At 43.5% G+C, this 16,379-nt stretch overlaps 1 protein-coding gene across 2 annotated transcripts in view; it reads right to left on the bottom strand.

The window, feature by feature from the left end:
• Positions 1-11,675: 11,675 nt before the first annotated feature.
• Positions 11,676-16,379, bottom strand: part of grin2ca (glutamate receptor, ionotropic, N-methyl D-aspartate 2Ca) — a 64,410-nt gene continuing 59,706 nt past the window's right edge. For both annotated transcript variants that reach the window (XM_031861878.1, XM_031861877.1), the window contains exons 12-13: positions 15,394-15,626; positions 11,676-13,933 (exon numbers count right to left, since the gene is read on the bottom strand). In XM_031861878.1, the coding sequence (XP_031717738.1) occupies positions 12,314-13,933; positions 15,394-15,626 (1,853 nt within the window). In that variant the 3' untranslated portion in view covers positions 11,676-12,313. The remainder of the gene's footprint in view (positions 13,934-15,393; positions 15,627-16,379) is intronic.

The raw sequence follows: 16,379 nt of genomic DNA, 5'->3' as shown, positions 1-16,379 counted from the left end.
GAAAGCAGCTTTAACACACGAAGCTCTGGCTTCTCTTGTCAGAACCGGAGGTTGCCGCTTGTTATGCGACTGCTGTTTTGATCTCTGCATTCTCTACTTTGTTTGTCGTAAATTGCTTTGTGCTGAGAGTGATTAAGTTCATCAGATGCCCTTTGAGGTGATGGCGTTTGCATGTACGGTGGCTGTTAGTTGCCAAACTACTCTGATGGAAGCGCAAAAAACGCAGAATATTGAACCTTTCGGAGTCGGTATTTAAATGTGAGGTCAAAAATATGAACTTGGAGTGCAAAGACCTTTACCTGCGAAGCACTCGGGCATTTAGACGGACAAGAAGGGCGGTCGAGAGGAGCAGAGGAGCACTTGGTTGGCGCCTTTGAGCAAATATGACAATGCAATTGTCCTTTAATGTCTCAACATATCCTGGTTGAGTTTTTAATAAAGAACAAAACACCAGTTGCCACAGAGCAGCATGACTGCTCCAGCTAGGTGTTAATAAAGTAGTCGTTGAAGACGTCGTGCGTCTCTTCTGAGCGAAGATTCACGGCCGTCAAACCTGCAATGTTTGGGAAAAACAAGCTTTTATGTCTTCATCATTTCACAGACGGAGGAAGTTTCTCGTAGTGTTCAGTCCCCTCAGCTCATTGATTGATAGATTCAGTGAAGTCGTTCTGTGAAGCCGTTCCTTTAAAAAAATAAAAGGTAGGGGAAGGGGGGTTAAATGGACAAATGCGTTGACATTGTGTTGGGAACATTAAGCTTTTATTGATTTTACCTTGATTACTCTCAGGCTCACCAGCGTGCATACAAACACAGTCAACCATTTTTGTTTTTTACAAATTAACTCTGAGCAGATAAGAAGCAGAATTCTCTCTTTTATTTTTTCCTTAACTCAACCTTGGACGAGGCTCCGTCTCATTACCAGAAAAGGAAATAAGCTCTCCAAAATGATCCGGCCTTTCATGTCTCTCTCATCTCAGACACGTGGGACATGAGATGGAGGAGGAAGGGAGGACCCCATTAAAAGCACTCCCATTGCCCTTGCATCAGCCACAACCAAAGACGTGCAGCGCGGGAGGATTAGTACACATGATGAGAGGAGGCGTGGGACTTTTGAAGGTCGATAGCAGATGACGTCAGAGGTGGATGACAGTGATGAACTGTCTATGTATATCTGGTACTTTTTAACTCCTGTGCTCCTGTTTTCAGATGTTTCACACGTTGGCTCAAACTGCTCTGACAGTGTGATGACGTCATGCTTTAATGTGCAATCGCGTAAAATTCAAATATTTTTGTTGCTTTGTGAGTTTGTGAAGTTCTCACAGTGGGTTGTTTTGAGTCAAGAGCTGGTGACATGGACCCTATTTCAGGATGTTTGTGTGTCTAAAGTTGGGTCGTGCACTTATACATTGTTGTATCCAGAAATGACTTCCACAATAAGATGAAAGCAAATAACTTAAATGTATTTAATTAGAAATACGGCGTATTTGCTTTCAAACGCTTTAACAGCAGGAGATCTTTGACATCTACATCAGAGTAAATACTTCTCCAGTGGAATCAAATTGTTTCCAGGATATTCAACTTTTGTTTTTTCTATTATAATTAATTTAATTCTTGACTCCTTTCTTTAAAGGGATTGTGTAAAAGTGATCAAGTATGTCAATGAATATGAGATATGAGTTCATAGTTAGTTACAATTTTAACCGTAAGTGTCATTATGGAAAGAACCCGACACAGAAATAAGACTTTGTTCTTGTTGGTGTTGAACTCTTCATCGTTCACCGCATGAGAATAGAACTCCTTTCGTCTTTGGATATAAACAACCTGTCAGTTTTAGACCCGTCCTAACTGCTCCCAGAATAACATGTTTAGTAGCACGGAGGCTTTAGATGCTCTAGATTTTGAACAGGCTGATCTCATGTCACTCAAAGAGGCTCGTACCAACGAAGAAGAGAATGACTAGAAAGAAATATAACTACAGGTACACTCTATATTAACACAAAGAAACTTAAAATGACCACAAAGAGAACTACACAGAGGCGTACACGACTACAAGAAGACACGAAATGACCACAAAGAGACAAAAACAACTACATGGACCTAAAGATAGGATGCCATTTGATTGATTACATATTTATTGTATAATTTGTTCACTGGTTCATCATTAACCTGAAGTACTTTTATCCCCTGGACTTTAATTTGGACTAATCTGGACTTTTTAATTTTAATTTTAATATCCAAAAATGTCAGTATTGGTATCAATCTTTCCATTTTAGTTGAAAGCTCTTTTATACCTGTTATTTAATAACTGTACTATAATTTTGTATTTTGACTACAGTATTTCAGAATAAGATATCACATGTTTACCTTCTGTTCTGGGAGAGTTGCCGGTTGTCAGTGGACCAGTGTGACTCTCTTTAGTCTTCTCCCTCTTGCGTTCTTTGTGTTGAACTTTGTCTTCGTCTTTCACCCTCCACAGCCCCCTATTCTCAAAGCGACTCTCAGCATCTGGGGGGAAAACAATGTATGTAGTGTAAAGCAATTTATTCAACGTGTGGATGTCCCGAGAATTCAGTTATGGAGCCGCTTTGAGGACGAACGCGAGGCTCAGGAGGACAGTAGGGCGATACCAGCCGGTGTGGTGATATTAAGATGGCTGTTATCGGAATGCTGAAGAGGAGAAGGAAAGTTTGCAGGAGTAGAGTTATCTGCCTTTACCACGAACACCAGCAACCTTATTGTTATCTTACATGTTCTGAGTGCGTGTATTCCATGTAATGAAGAGGAACTGCAAAGCTTTTGTGTGCGAGCTTGTGTGCTGCAGAGCGGGTGAGCGGCATGACATTAGTGACATGAATATGGCTTAAAGGAGGAGGGAGGTCATGAAATCAGTGGTGTTTCCAAATGGTCTCAAGCTGCTGCCTCCTCTGTTAATTGATCGAACCGCTTCTTAATTAACGACATGCCACTTAAACGGAGAATAGATACTCATCAAGGTCACTAAGAGAGGAGGAGGAGCATTCACGCTGTGACATTTCTAACCGCACTAGAGGTGTTTCTATCGTGTATTTATTTAAGGTGAGCCAGCTGCACTTGAAAGAGCTCACACAGAGAGGCAGACTTGGAAAAAGTAAAATATTAAAAAAAGTGTGCACTTTAAATCACAACTTCCCTCCCGTCTCCGCTCAGCTGTCGGGGGGGTTCTTAATAAGTTACGGTCATTTAATTTGCACGATGGAGCCGACGGTGTGTCATCAGCGCCGTCACAGCGTGGAGAAGAGCGTGTGAACAGCAGGTCGCTGGTTTGAATGCCGGGGCCAGATGGCAAAATGCTGCTGCAGAAAGTGACTGATTAAAGCCTAAATGTTAGCCTGCCTGGGTTCTTCGAGGTAAGGCCATATGGTCGTGGGTGCTATGAAATTATCAAGGGCACACGTGTCGCATACCGGCACAAAGAGTGTTGGCTAGCTAGCTAGCTTGTCCATCTCCAGAGCTGGCTAGTTAGCAAGCTAGTACCCCAAACTCTCACCTGCTCTCCTCCAGGTGAGGGAGGAGGAGTGAGGCAGAGGGATCGTAGACCCAGAGAGTATCCCCCCCGCTCTCGGGCTAACTTTCGGTAACCCGTCCTAAAAGTCCTGGGTGTTGATCGTCGCACTGTGAACCAGCACCAGATGAAGAATACCTGCAATCAGTAAAGATGCAGCTAATCTACACAAGAGCTTCCTCATGCAGTGTTTCTTTGAGCAGTACGAGTTTTCGAGTATAACGCCTTCAAGAGGGAGAATAAACGAAGCTTCAGCCTGTACGACAGTACAACACCAGCTGTGTTGTTGCTGTTTTGTATTTACTTTGTTTTTTTACTAACACACAATTCCACAGCTCCTCTGTCCTCTGTCCTGGCTCAACAAGCTGTGACAGGCTGTCAATCAGAACTGGACCCTCAACAACCAGCCCCCCCCCCCCCCCCCAGATGTCTTTGCTCCTTAAAATGATTACATAATGTGAGCCCAACATCCAGCAGCATGCATGTGTGAGTTACCATCTGTTTACGTCCTCTCAATCCGATGCTGCCCTGGCTACACAGACCCCTCACATGTGGCCCGCCATCTCTTTCCTGACCGTGCAGTTCAGAGGAAGGTCCCTGGTGGGACCCTGACTTATCCTGCAGGTCTTGGATAATGCACGATTGGAAATCAGGCTCCATTGCGGCCAACAATCTGCTCCTGGCCCCCCAAGTACCGGCCGGTTTCCCTCCCTGCACCAGCACACGCTGATGGTTTGCTCACTAACCCGCATCTGCCCGCTGATACGGTGTAATGCTGGAGCCCCGTGGACCAGGCGGACTGGCCGGATGCCAGCAGACTGGAACCACGAGGTGCCGGTCCACAGCCTGTCCCCTCGGATTATGGAGCCGTCCAAAACCCGCTTTATTTGGTTCAGTCAGTCGGGACATGAGCTCATTTATGAACGGCGTTCATGTCGATTGATACGACGCAGCGGACGCTTGAATTAATTCACCACATTTTCATCTATGATTCAAATTCATGCATCACGACTTTGTTTTCCTGCGGTAGCACTCGTTACCTTGCAAATGATCTGTTGTAATTTAATTTGCACAAAACAAAAGGGGTTGTAACTAAATTAAATACGCTTCATGTTTTACAATCTGTTCTTCTAAAATATCGGCCAATGGAATGCAGCCATTATAACATATGTTACTGGTCACACTACTGCCGTCTTAATTAGAAATATCTTCCAAACCTGATGATGCCTATTAATGACCACGACAATCCATACTCATAGATTACATAACGCAACTATATGTATTTAAAACAAACAAAACACAGCAAGACGTCTTCCAACATCAGTGTGGCGTAAATTGAGTTTATTTGTCAGCAAAGATCTGCATGAGCCCAAACTGGCTGCAAGGACTGTATGCTCTGACACGGACACCCAATACTTCAATTAAAAACTATTTATTCGTGTAGCGCAAAATCACAAATTTGCCTCAGAGGGCTTAATAAACAAATGGCTTTGCAACAAGCATCTTTATTTATCATAATAAAAGACTGATAAAGTAACAGTAAGTTTTTATCTTACTAACCAAAGTATTTCATGGTTTCCAGTGAAAAGTAATACAATATAATATACACAATCTACTTCATATCGTGCATTAAGTAAAAGCACTTGTCAAGACTGAAACGGTCATATACAGTTTGGAATATTGATCGTTCCTCTCTGCATATTGGTTCTGCAACATCGAAGGGTCGTCACTGTTGCTTTAATCCATAACTGTCTGCCTGACCGCATTAATTCATGCTTCCATTAGCCTTATCATCGCCCCCCCCCCCTCCTGGGCTTCATACAGTTTATAACAAACCACATATCTTGATTAAAAAAGCATCCTCAGAACTACATCAACATGACCTTAACGTCTCAAATGACGTAGGAATAACACCATGCATATAAACTATGTACTTTTAGTTTTTGTGTGTTATTTAACGCTGTGGCCTTATTAGATGCTCAGATGGACGGGTCAAACAAACACACGACTTTCACCCAGGAGACCGCTGTGAAACAAGTCAACAGCTGAATTATTCATGTCTGTAACTTAATTTATGTAACTAGCGTATTTATTTTAAGCAACACCCATGATCTTTTCCTGAATATGACCGAGTACTCTTGTTTGAATTCACAACGTTAACCATGTAATTAAAACTTGCGTACGTATGTGACACGTTGGGAATAAGAACCACGTTAAATGACACGAAAAATGCTTGAAGCGCGTATGACATGGAGAATGTTCTTACAGGTGGTGTACTATTCTATAAATAACAGAAGTTTTGTATCACACAATACAGAAACTAAAGGTAACAAACATTTGAGTTTACTCCATGGCTGTGGCTTTGCTTTCTTTAGAGTCGAGATTAAGTCTAAAATCGACAGTTTGTTGTGTCACAGTAGAAATATGATTTTTAATGAGATTATTTCTTCTCATCTGAATAATTCTTTCTCTGGAAGTCCAAAAATGGTCCTGATTGGAAAAAACAAAAGAGATTTCTGAGTCTGAAATGACTCATCACCTGCATGTGGAACGCCGAGCGGTTAAAGTGAGTCTGTGTTTGTCTGGTGCAGCGTTGATCTCGGTTGCATCACTTTGCTTTAAGACAAACGTACATAACAAAGGAGCTGATTATCAGACGTCTTTTAAAGGTGACACGTTCGACTTCTCTGCGTTGCAGCCTTTGGACCTGTGATTTAGTTCGTTAGATAAAAGTTGAACATCTATTTCATGTGCCGTTTACGTTATTTCGTCCACCCCCCAAACGCAGAGATGTCATCATGCTGCAGTGAAAAGGAGAGTTCAAGGATTCATCAAACAAACAGCAGGCCTCGGTCTCTGCAGAGACCCGCTCAGCTGGTCAGCCCGGGTCCACACATGAGATAATGAGAAGGGTGTGTGTGTGAGTGTGTGTGTGTGTGTGTGTGTGTGTGTGTGTGTGTGTGTGTGTGTGTGAGAGAGAGAGAGTGAAGTATGGCTCTCTTCCAGCTCCAGGTGGTTTGATTAAACACATTGTCTGCGGGTTAAGCAGAGGGGTCCTGGCAGACAGAGTGAAGGGTAAAGTCGACACAGTGGAGGATCCACACTGAAGCGAATCTATGAGTCGAAACAATCAGTGAATCCAATTTGACTTGAATTGAAACTTTAAGGCAGCGATTGAACTTCAGTTTTTGAGTTGAACCACATGGGTCTTTGTAACAGTGTTGTGTTTCCAGTTCACATCACATCTTCTTCTTGCACCTTTTTAAAGATGTTGTGTGTGAGTGATGCTCACTTTAGGGTTCTGTTCTGGACCTGCTCTGTGCTCTGATCCGATCTTAACGTAACGACAGGCCATCATGTTGATGTGTTTAGGGTTGAGTCTGCCGTGTTTAATCCTCGCCAGCCAACTTTGTTTTTAGTTGTTCATCTCAGCCAAGTAGAAAGATGCAAAACCAGCCTGAGGTTGGCAGCAGTGAGAATGAATTGTTCATGTGTTGGGATGCTAGTCGGCATCTTTTTTTAAAAACAAATCTCCCAAAGCGACTGCAGAGGCTTGCCGCTACCTTTCTGACTGCAGATTCGCATCAGCAACTCAGATGCACCTCTAACTCTTATCTCAATATGTTTCAATATGCTGAGCGAATCAGGAGTGAAATCATATTCATAAACTCCACCCTGACGCCAGATGTAATCTTGTCCAGTATTGATGCGGTAAAATTGGGGAATGAATTGTCTCGCATGGCTCGTCTTTGTATCTCCACCTTCTGTGAATTCATACAATGTAAAGAGGAGAGAGGGAATGAATCTGTCACGTTCCTCAGCACACAGAATCACAGGCTTAGTCTTTAATTATTGTGTGAAATGAATGAAGATGGGTCCGGTCAGCGAGCATATAGTGAAAGAGTTCATACATTCATCCACAGAGATTCACTTTATAGGGTTCCAGTAATGAGTTTATTCATCTGAGAGTCCGTTCTCACACTTATTAAGTGCTCGTACATTAATCTCTCTTTGTTCAGCTCGGCCTCACGTTTCTATATGACAGAGAGGAGATGATACAGCACCACGCTGAGGAGGAGCTACACGGAGCGTTTAACCCAGAATCACCTTCACATGATGAGAGAAGCTTTTTAGGTTGTCCTTGGAAAAGAATAGACGGACAGTCACAAAGGAAATGTATTACACAGATATCTATGGGGGGGGGGCTGTAATATCTGGTTAAGCATTTGATAAAATGTATTTGAAATCAACAGAATGTGAAGAGGTTCAACATATCCTCAGTTACTCCTCATTGTGCGATTTCCATCTGTCAATTTCTTTTCAAAATAAACTTCCATCTTCACAGGAAACAACTCAGTTATGTTTAGTCAACAAAACTACTCCGGTAGAACGTACTGAGAGAGTCTTTTAATGGACACAAATGATTGATTGTAGCTTTGGCTACTTGTTGGCTTCTTGAGCCCATAACTTAACCTTCATGTCATCAAGTGCCTCCCGATGCTGCAGGACTCTCTTCACACCACTCGTCTTCATTTGACATTCTGGATGTCACGTCGGCATCTTGTCCCTGATGGGAGTTTTAACTTGGCTGGTGTGGGATAAGAGTTTAAGGTTAATAGTTTTGTTTTCAGCTTTGTTGTTGTTTTTTAAACGGCCTTGTTATCGCCATCAGAACGCAGTGAAGCACCACAGCAGCTGGAGTGTGGCTGTGGATATGTGGGACACCGCAAATGGCCGGTGATATTTTATCCGCATGTGTAGAATCATTCATCATCCGCACTGCAATCAGCCCCCCCAACATCAATTCTGCAGGTCTCAGAGAGGAGAGCAGAATACATAAAGAGCCTCATCATGTCCCTGTGTGTTCCTTGGATGACCTGGAAACACACACACCAGCAGCAGAGACGAGCTGCGTGGATCACTGATCACATCACTGCAGCATGTGCTCCTGTTCTCCATGACTTTTCGCTTTTCATGTGAGGTGAATGGCTGCTGAACTGTGTCCTCTAACATGACTCTGAGCTGTAACATTATAGATGTTACAAGATGGATACACGCTGTGACAGGAGGCTGCTATGTTTGGTTTCATCACTTAATGTCATTTTGTTCCTCACTACTGTGTGATTCTTTTTTGTTTTTTAGAGATTAAGAATTTGGTTTTTGGTTCTCAGCTCCACTCAACAACTGGAGTTAACGTTTGTCTCCTGGGAACAAAAACAAACTCACTTATTGTTTTAAAGTGTGTCTGCCGGCAAGTCAAGCTTCACAAAAGAAATGCAGCTTTCATCACCTTTTCCGGATTATTTTTTTTACCCTGCATTTTTTACTTTCAACGTCTTCAGCTTCACTGAGTCACAGATGGCCAGACAGTAATAACTTGTGCAGCCTAACAGATTAAACCCACATAACTCTATTTCAGGTTCTAGTGGAGATCTAAAAGTCTGGAAAAATGATGTGCAAGATATCTAAAATATTAAAATTTGATGGAATGAGTTTGAATACTGTGAACATCGATTGGTTGTTCAGAATATATGGTCTGGAATAAAATGATTCATTTTTCAAACTGTGAAGCTATTTCAGGGACAATACAAGAAATTGGATTTTTAAGATGCATTTAAGAAGAAAAAGTACTTTTTGTAAATATACCCACATATTTAATATCATGTCACGTGTAGAAGAGTTGAGGATTCCACTTTCCATTATCATTGTTAAACGTATTTATTAGAGACGTATATATTTGATCATTATAATAATGACCTATTTATTTTGGTTCAGTTTCCCAGTGGGACTGGTCTGTAGCATTAGCACCCTCCTGACCGTCCAAACTGTTATTTTATCTTGATGTTTTCTGTACAAATATAATCTGTAGCATGGAAGAAGCATCTCTCCCTGAAGGTTTTCTACCAATTTTCCCCCATTAACGTCTTTCTGGGGAGTCTGTCATCATCTCGATAGAGGCTCTGAGGACAGAGACTGGAAACCACGTTGTTTCCTCCCAAAGTTTTACTGTCAGGGCCTGTTTTCCTTCACCGAGGTAAGAGACATTCACAATGTGAGTTTATGTCCTGGCTCTGTTTCTGTTTATGAGCTTGGAAATATGGCCGCCCACGCTGTTGGCCGTCCAGCTGCTCGTGTTTTATGTCTTTTTGCTTCTGCAGGCTGCTAATATTTGCTCCGACGCTGCTGGTTTAGATCAATGTGCAGAGTTTGTAGTGGTATAAATTGTGATCGCATGTCTTGTTGTGGCTGAGCTATTTCATATTTTGGGGCTGCTGTTTGTCAGGGGTCGTGTATTACGATGCTCTCATGCTGTTCATCTGTGCAGTGATGAAGAGATGCTGAGGTTTGAGTGATGGGTGTTTTGGGACAGGCTGTTTGTTTCTTCTTCTCAGCTCACTGTCGTGAAGCTTAGGCTGATATTGCATAATGCCTTTAACGATGTAAACACAGCCAGGTGAGTTCACTCAGTCACTCTTTAATAATATTTACCGTCTGTATTATTTCCTCTCCATGCAGATTGGAAGCAGTTCTTTCCAGAATTGATTCTCCGCTGACACCCTGACAACCAATGACTCCCTTCAGCAAGGTAAGAGTCTGCTGCTTGTGCTGACCTTATTATTCAGAGTGTCCCAATTCCATATTGCACATTGGAGGTTTTCAGTATGGAATTGAAAAAGTGATTAAAATGAGGTAAAAACAGACTTAAAGTCCCACAATCAGTGCCATGCACAGAGGAAATGGAGGTGCTGTTCACAGCTGCAAGAATATACGTATATATAGAGATAGCAATATGCAATTTATATATATATATATATATATATATATATATATATATATATATCGGGTAGTAGTTAGACAGCTCCTGGAAGACCTTGAAAAACTAATAGATTCGTATTAAATCTTTAGAAACGTTGGCATTTCAAAGTACATGACAGAGACATCGTATCATTTCCTGTTATAAAAGTTAAAGGATGTTTATTTCTGATACACTTACTTCAACAGTATTCTATAAATATGAGTACATAGTGCATAGTGTATACAGTTAATCAGTAGCATGGGATCTGTTCAGTCGATGCTTTAAATCAACGTGTCTGCTGCTCTTGTGTTGCTGCTCAATGTACAGATTTGCAGTTGTGTCAATTCTGAATTAGTTTGTTGTTGAAAATGAGCAAATATTTCTTTCTTGCTGTTTAATTCTGCTGCGATCAATGATGATGAAGGATGTGTGAGTATTATGGGCTGGCTTGGCTCTGCATTGTGTTCCCCTCCAGCTTGTTGTTGTTCTGTGAGCAGCCCTGAGGCTGAAGGTGATCATCTGTGTTGGCTCCCGGGATGCAACGTTGGTGTTGTTGTTGCCACAGTTATTTTCTGTAATTCCTGGACAATATTTACAGTCATTCATAATAAATCTGAAGCAAATGTTTGTGTCAGTGCAGCTAAGAACCGTGTGGTTCTTCCAAACGTTGACTCTCAGCTGATGCTCATTAATCACAGATTGATTTCCAACAAGCTGGTGCTGCTTCTGCCTTCAGGGTTTGATGATTCGTTCATATACGCCAGTATGTGGTGGGGAGAGTAACGTCACAGTAGGCCAGTGAAATCCCAGCATGGACGAGTTAAAGTCTTAAATTTAGTCAAAGAAAATGTACGCAATACAGTTTACACTATACGGGTCCTCTCTGTGGAGTATGTGATCCGGCTTCCTCCCACAGTCCAAAGACCTGCAGCTTAAGTTCATCTATGACTCTAACTGATGATCATCTACTGATGATCATCAGCTGCTCATCAGCACCACATTATATATTTCATAAGAACAGCTTCTCTGATTCAAACCATGGTGTCTTTGTGATTTCAATATGCAGAACTTAACACTTGTCTGCTGCCTAGCTTCTCCGCTGCATGTCGAGTGAATCGGTTGGAGCACTTTGTTGGAGCTTTGTTGGAGCATGTGGTGCCAAAGGACTCGATATCAACCGGAGAACATAAACCGTATTCACATAATCATCCGTTCTGTGAGAGTTGGCCCATTGAAATAATAGATTGTGTGTGCGCATTGTGTCGCAGTCATTATACCGCTGTGCAAGGTGAGAGCATGTTTAACATATAGATTGAGATGACGGATGATTCCAAAAGGTGCTTGAGATGACCTTGTTCTTTATTAAAGGGTAGTGGAACAATGGAAATACACGTGATGCTTTTCTTTAATGGTTTTAATGGAGCAGAAACCCTCGCAGGAAGTGGACTTAGAAAACTCTCAGACCACGTGTCAGTGGTTTGATCCCAAAATTATCTTAATAATTCATCTCTCAGTTGAAATGGTAAGTACTGAAATGACTTTGACGAGAAAAAAAAAAATGAGAAAAAAGAAATGTCTCAAGTCTTCATCAGATCGAGAGGCTACAGTATATTGTCTCCCAGAAATCGTTCACATAGCAACACAGCACTTAAAAATCCTTTAAATAACAATCAACAGGTTAAATTCTTGTCTATTAAATACTTTTCAACATTTCCTTTTTCTTTTACTAGTAGTTTAAGTTTGGCTTACAAAGTCCCAGCAGTATTTTGCTCGTCAGTGTCTTCTCCTTTTATGTTCGTGGCCAAAGATATTATTGCGCTGATCATTGAGAGTCAACACTCTCAAATACACTGTTGGTGTAGAGTTACATTTCTGCTTTAACCAGAGGCCGAGGGGAGAACCCCCCCTCCCAGGCATGCCCCTCGTTAGAGGGGCTCAGTTTGCGAGCCACGTGGAGGTCCAGTAAGGATGGGGGCTCAGACCTCAGACTCCAGGCTGGATACCCTGCCCCAGGGCTTTGGCACATAGGGACTGTTGACTCTGCGCGCCACCAACACCTGCCTCCGCTCTCTGTTCCCAGAGCCTGGGTCCTCCCTCTTTCCTGTGCCATCGTAGGACCCGAACATATTGTTGTGGTAAAGCACCTGCCTGTCACCCATACGAGGCAGCATCGCTGCGTTATCCGGGCAGTGGCTTGCACAGGGAAACAAGTGGCACATGTCCTTGGAGCTGTCGTAGTACTGGGAGGGTCTCTGGGCCAGTGGCCCCACATACACCGGTAAGTCCGTGTACGAGTTCAGGTAGGTGGAGTAGTGTCTGTGCACCACCGTGGAGGAGGAGCGGCGCAGGGCAGCGGCGTTCTGCAGGATGGCTTCCCTGTACGAGGGCAGCCGGGTGGACTCGGAGTATTTGAGCTTCTGCTTGTAGGGGTAGGAACCCATGTGGGCTGGGTCCAAGTATGCGGGCTCAGCAGCCAACGGGTAGCAGGACAGGTTGTGCCCCAGACTGCCGTATAGCTTGTTGGGCTTTGGGTTGGCCACCACCACCCGAGGAAACATGTCGGGCATGTCTACACGGGCGGAGGATTTGGATGTGGAGGGCTTTGTTTCGTCTACCTGATGGATCCTGTCGTTGCCCCACGTGGCTTTGAGGAACGAGGCGCGGCGGTTGAGTTTGTCCTTCCCCAGGAGCGGTACGTCGTCCATTTCGGGCTCCAGATAGGACTTCATACAGGAGTTGCAGCTTGAACTGCCGCCTGGGTAGTGTCCCGGAGTGCACGCCATGGCAGCCGCAACGGGAGTATGGTTGTTCAGAAGGTGGTTGGCCCTCAACTCGGCAAGGCAGGATCGAGGTTCGTCATAGTCGACTCTCACTCTGGGGTCTGCAGTGTCAAACACGTAGGTATGGGACCGCCTCCTCCTGCTCACGCTGTCAGGCGGGTAGCTAAACTTCCTCCTCAGGGGCCCCTTGTGCTCCACGTAGATGTCGGGCACCTGGAACTCCCTGTAAGGAACAAACGGGGACGTCGGGTGCCGGGCCTGGTTCTCCACATACAGCCTGCTGCCGTGGTGGGGGTTGGAAGTGGCAGAGGAAACCGGGTCCCGCATGGCGATGTGAGGACTGCTGAGGCTGGAGATGGGCAGAGTCCTCTCTAAGATGTGCTGGGTGTTGCGGGCGGGCAGCGTGTAGCGGAGCGGCATGGGTCGGGTCACCACGCGGGGGTTCTCCAGGAGGGGCTGGGTGGTAGTGTCTCCATAATGAATCGGGAAGGTGGGTGTGAGGGCCCTCTGAGGGTACGGCGAGTGGTTGTCTGAGATGCTGGAGATGTAGGGCAGACGGCCGTGAGTCATGTCCGTGGTCGTCACTCTGGGTGGCAGGCCAACCCGCACATTGTCGACCCCCCGCCTGCTCCAGTTCTCTATTGTTTTGGTTGCATTGTCTAGAGAGTTCTCCACTCTGGCGGAGGACACCATGTCCTTGGCCGTCCTCAGCATCTTTAGCATATTGGCTTGTGTGTAGTTGGCGGTGACGTCCGGACTCGGCATGCTGCCGTTGTGGTCACTTTGCTCCACTCCATTGAAGCAGCTGTAGATGCCCTGCAGAGAGACAAAAAAAGTCAAATTATGAACTGAACCCAAAGCAGTTTTGGGGTGTTTTTTATTGCTCCCGTCCCATTTTACTCTCTGAGGCTTTTTACTGCAATATAAAAGTCCTGCACCTCTATGGAATAAGGCTAGAAGCAGAGAGAACTCAAACATGTCTTTTAAGCAGTATAGCAGTTATGATGCCATAACAATGAATAAAGAACGCAAGTTAAATCTGGAATCTATACATCCAACATTTCTCCAATTGCCCACAAGTGTTGGAGGCTCTACATGTTATACATATATTAAACTATTTACATGTTTACAACCTCTACTTCCAGCCTCTCCTCTCTGCTCTGTCAGAATTGTTGTCACATGACATAAAGCAAACAGTTTATTAGGGCAAAGATTTTAAATGAGACGTGTAGAATTAAATGTTTTTGATGAAATATCACAATTTTAATCTTTGATTCAGTTGCTTTTCTTGATTGAAGCTTTTGTCCGACATGATGTGTTCAAGGACCGTCAGAAAGATGAAACTGTGACAAAAATTAGGGGTTTTAAAGCTTCTGGCTAGGATGAACTGTGTTTTGGGAAGAAAACGTGCTTTTCAGCCTGCCGGTGGGTTTTTGGGGTTCAGAGGGTTAATCCTCATCAGATACCAGAATGAACCAACAAGCTGCCGAACTCCCAAAGGCTTTCAATCGGGTTTTGTTTAATTTTGGTACATTTCCATGAAATTTCTATTAACTTACAGAGCAAATGAGACAAAAACAATTACATTGCAGAAATTGCAGAAAGATATTCATTGTTTGTTTCTGGTCGTTTTATATTCTTGTTGAAATGTTTGATCTTTTAAAGCAAAGCTCAGACGTATAAATGAATAAGTTGCTGATCATGCACTTGCCATTTATTAGTTTCTCAATTTGATTTCCCCCCACCAGCTTTATTTTACTTTCAAATTGTGTATCTGTTTGGAAAACTTAATCCCGCCTCTGACCTGCTGTCGACACACAGATGAAGCTTTCTTTAATCGGGCAATTTGAATTCAGTTTCTCAGGGATCACGGCCGTCACAATATTTCAGCAAGTTTCCATGAAGTCCTTTTTATTGCTTTCAACTCATTTGATTTTATTATCTGTTTTTATTGTTGCTGCCCTTGACCCATGGCTGGTCGGGTACTCATTTGACTTCATTTGGAGTGCCGATATTTCTAAATCTATGTCTTGAAGGAAACCTCAAAAGCAGCCAGCAGGCTTTCCAGCCTCGTAGCAAGGCCGTCACATGAGCAACATCCTCTGCAACTTCTGTCTGCAAAAACTGTCGCTATAAAATGAGACCTACTCCTCCTGCACCGTACTGATTATTACAAAACTCTCACAACTACTGCTGTTTTTCATGGACTATTATTCATGAAATGACACAAGTTGTCTTGCCCGTGTTGCAGCACTTCTTGTGTAACAATGACTTACTCGACTGATCGCCAGGAGGAAGTTCAGGCGCTTTGCTTTGCGGACTGAATGGCGTAGTTTCCAGTAAAGCATATGTTCCCAAGCGAAAACCAGCAGGCTGAGGCCCATGGCTACGAGCAGCATGTAGAAGACCCCCGCCATGTTGTCAATGTCCAGCTTGCTGCTCATCACCTCTTTCTTCTCATTGCGGCAGATGCCTGTGAGCCAGACGGTCTGCAGCTTCTGAGTGTCACCTGTGAGTTAGGAGCAGAGGAGAAACACTTATTTGCATATCACTCGTGTTATTTGGGGACTTAAAAGAGAGTAATGAAACAGCCTCGGGCCTCTCGTGAAAATTAATTTGCATGGGATAATGAAATTTGCTCTCATATAACCGGCACTCCAGGTACAACTGTACAAGGTTGTTCAGTTCTTCTGTTTGTGATTTAGTGAATGCAAAACCAATGCTGACTCTAGGAGGTAGAGCGGTTTGTCCTTAAATTACAGGGTTGGCGGTTCGATCCCTGGCACATCCTGTCCACATGGAGAAGTGTCCTTGAGTGAGACACTGAACCCCAATTAGCTTTCCGGGCGCTTTAAAGCAAAACATACTTAGGATGGGCTTAATGTTCTTGATGATTTAATACAATCTGTTCAGTTTTGGACGTAATTTCGGGCAGATTTTGTTTTCTGCTAACATAATGAGTAAATGTTGGCAATTAACCCGACAATCACCAACCATATTTCATTTGTTTTCTACCCAAAAATCCAATCCTGCAATACAATATCCGCTCATAGTGAATACAGTCTTAATAACCTTTAATATGGTTATGGGTACAAACATGGCAGTGTTACCAAAAACTGTACCGTGGTGTCACCCTAGCTAAGTACAACCAAATGCTAATGCTAACTTTCATGAACTGGTTAAATATGAGACGAAAACACCGGACAAAGCTGTGGTGGTAGAGACCTGTCAATCACAGTAGCCCCGCCCTAAAGCATCCCCT

Source organism: Anarrhichthys ocellatus, unplaced genomic scaffold (genome assembly GCF_004355925.1).
Source record: "Anarrhichthys ocellatus isolate YVR2014 unplaced genomic scaffold, GSC_Weel_1.0 scaffold26, whole genome shotgun sequence".
In the NCBI taxonomy this organism is placed as follows: domain Eukaryota; kingdom Metazoa; phylum Chordata; class Actinopteri; order Perciformes; family Anarhichadidae; genus Anarrhichthys; species Anarrhichthys ocellatus.
The sequence above is the reverse complement of the archived record's forward strand: the minus strand, read 5'-3'. Positions and strand labels throughout refer to the sequence as shown.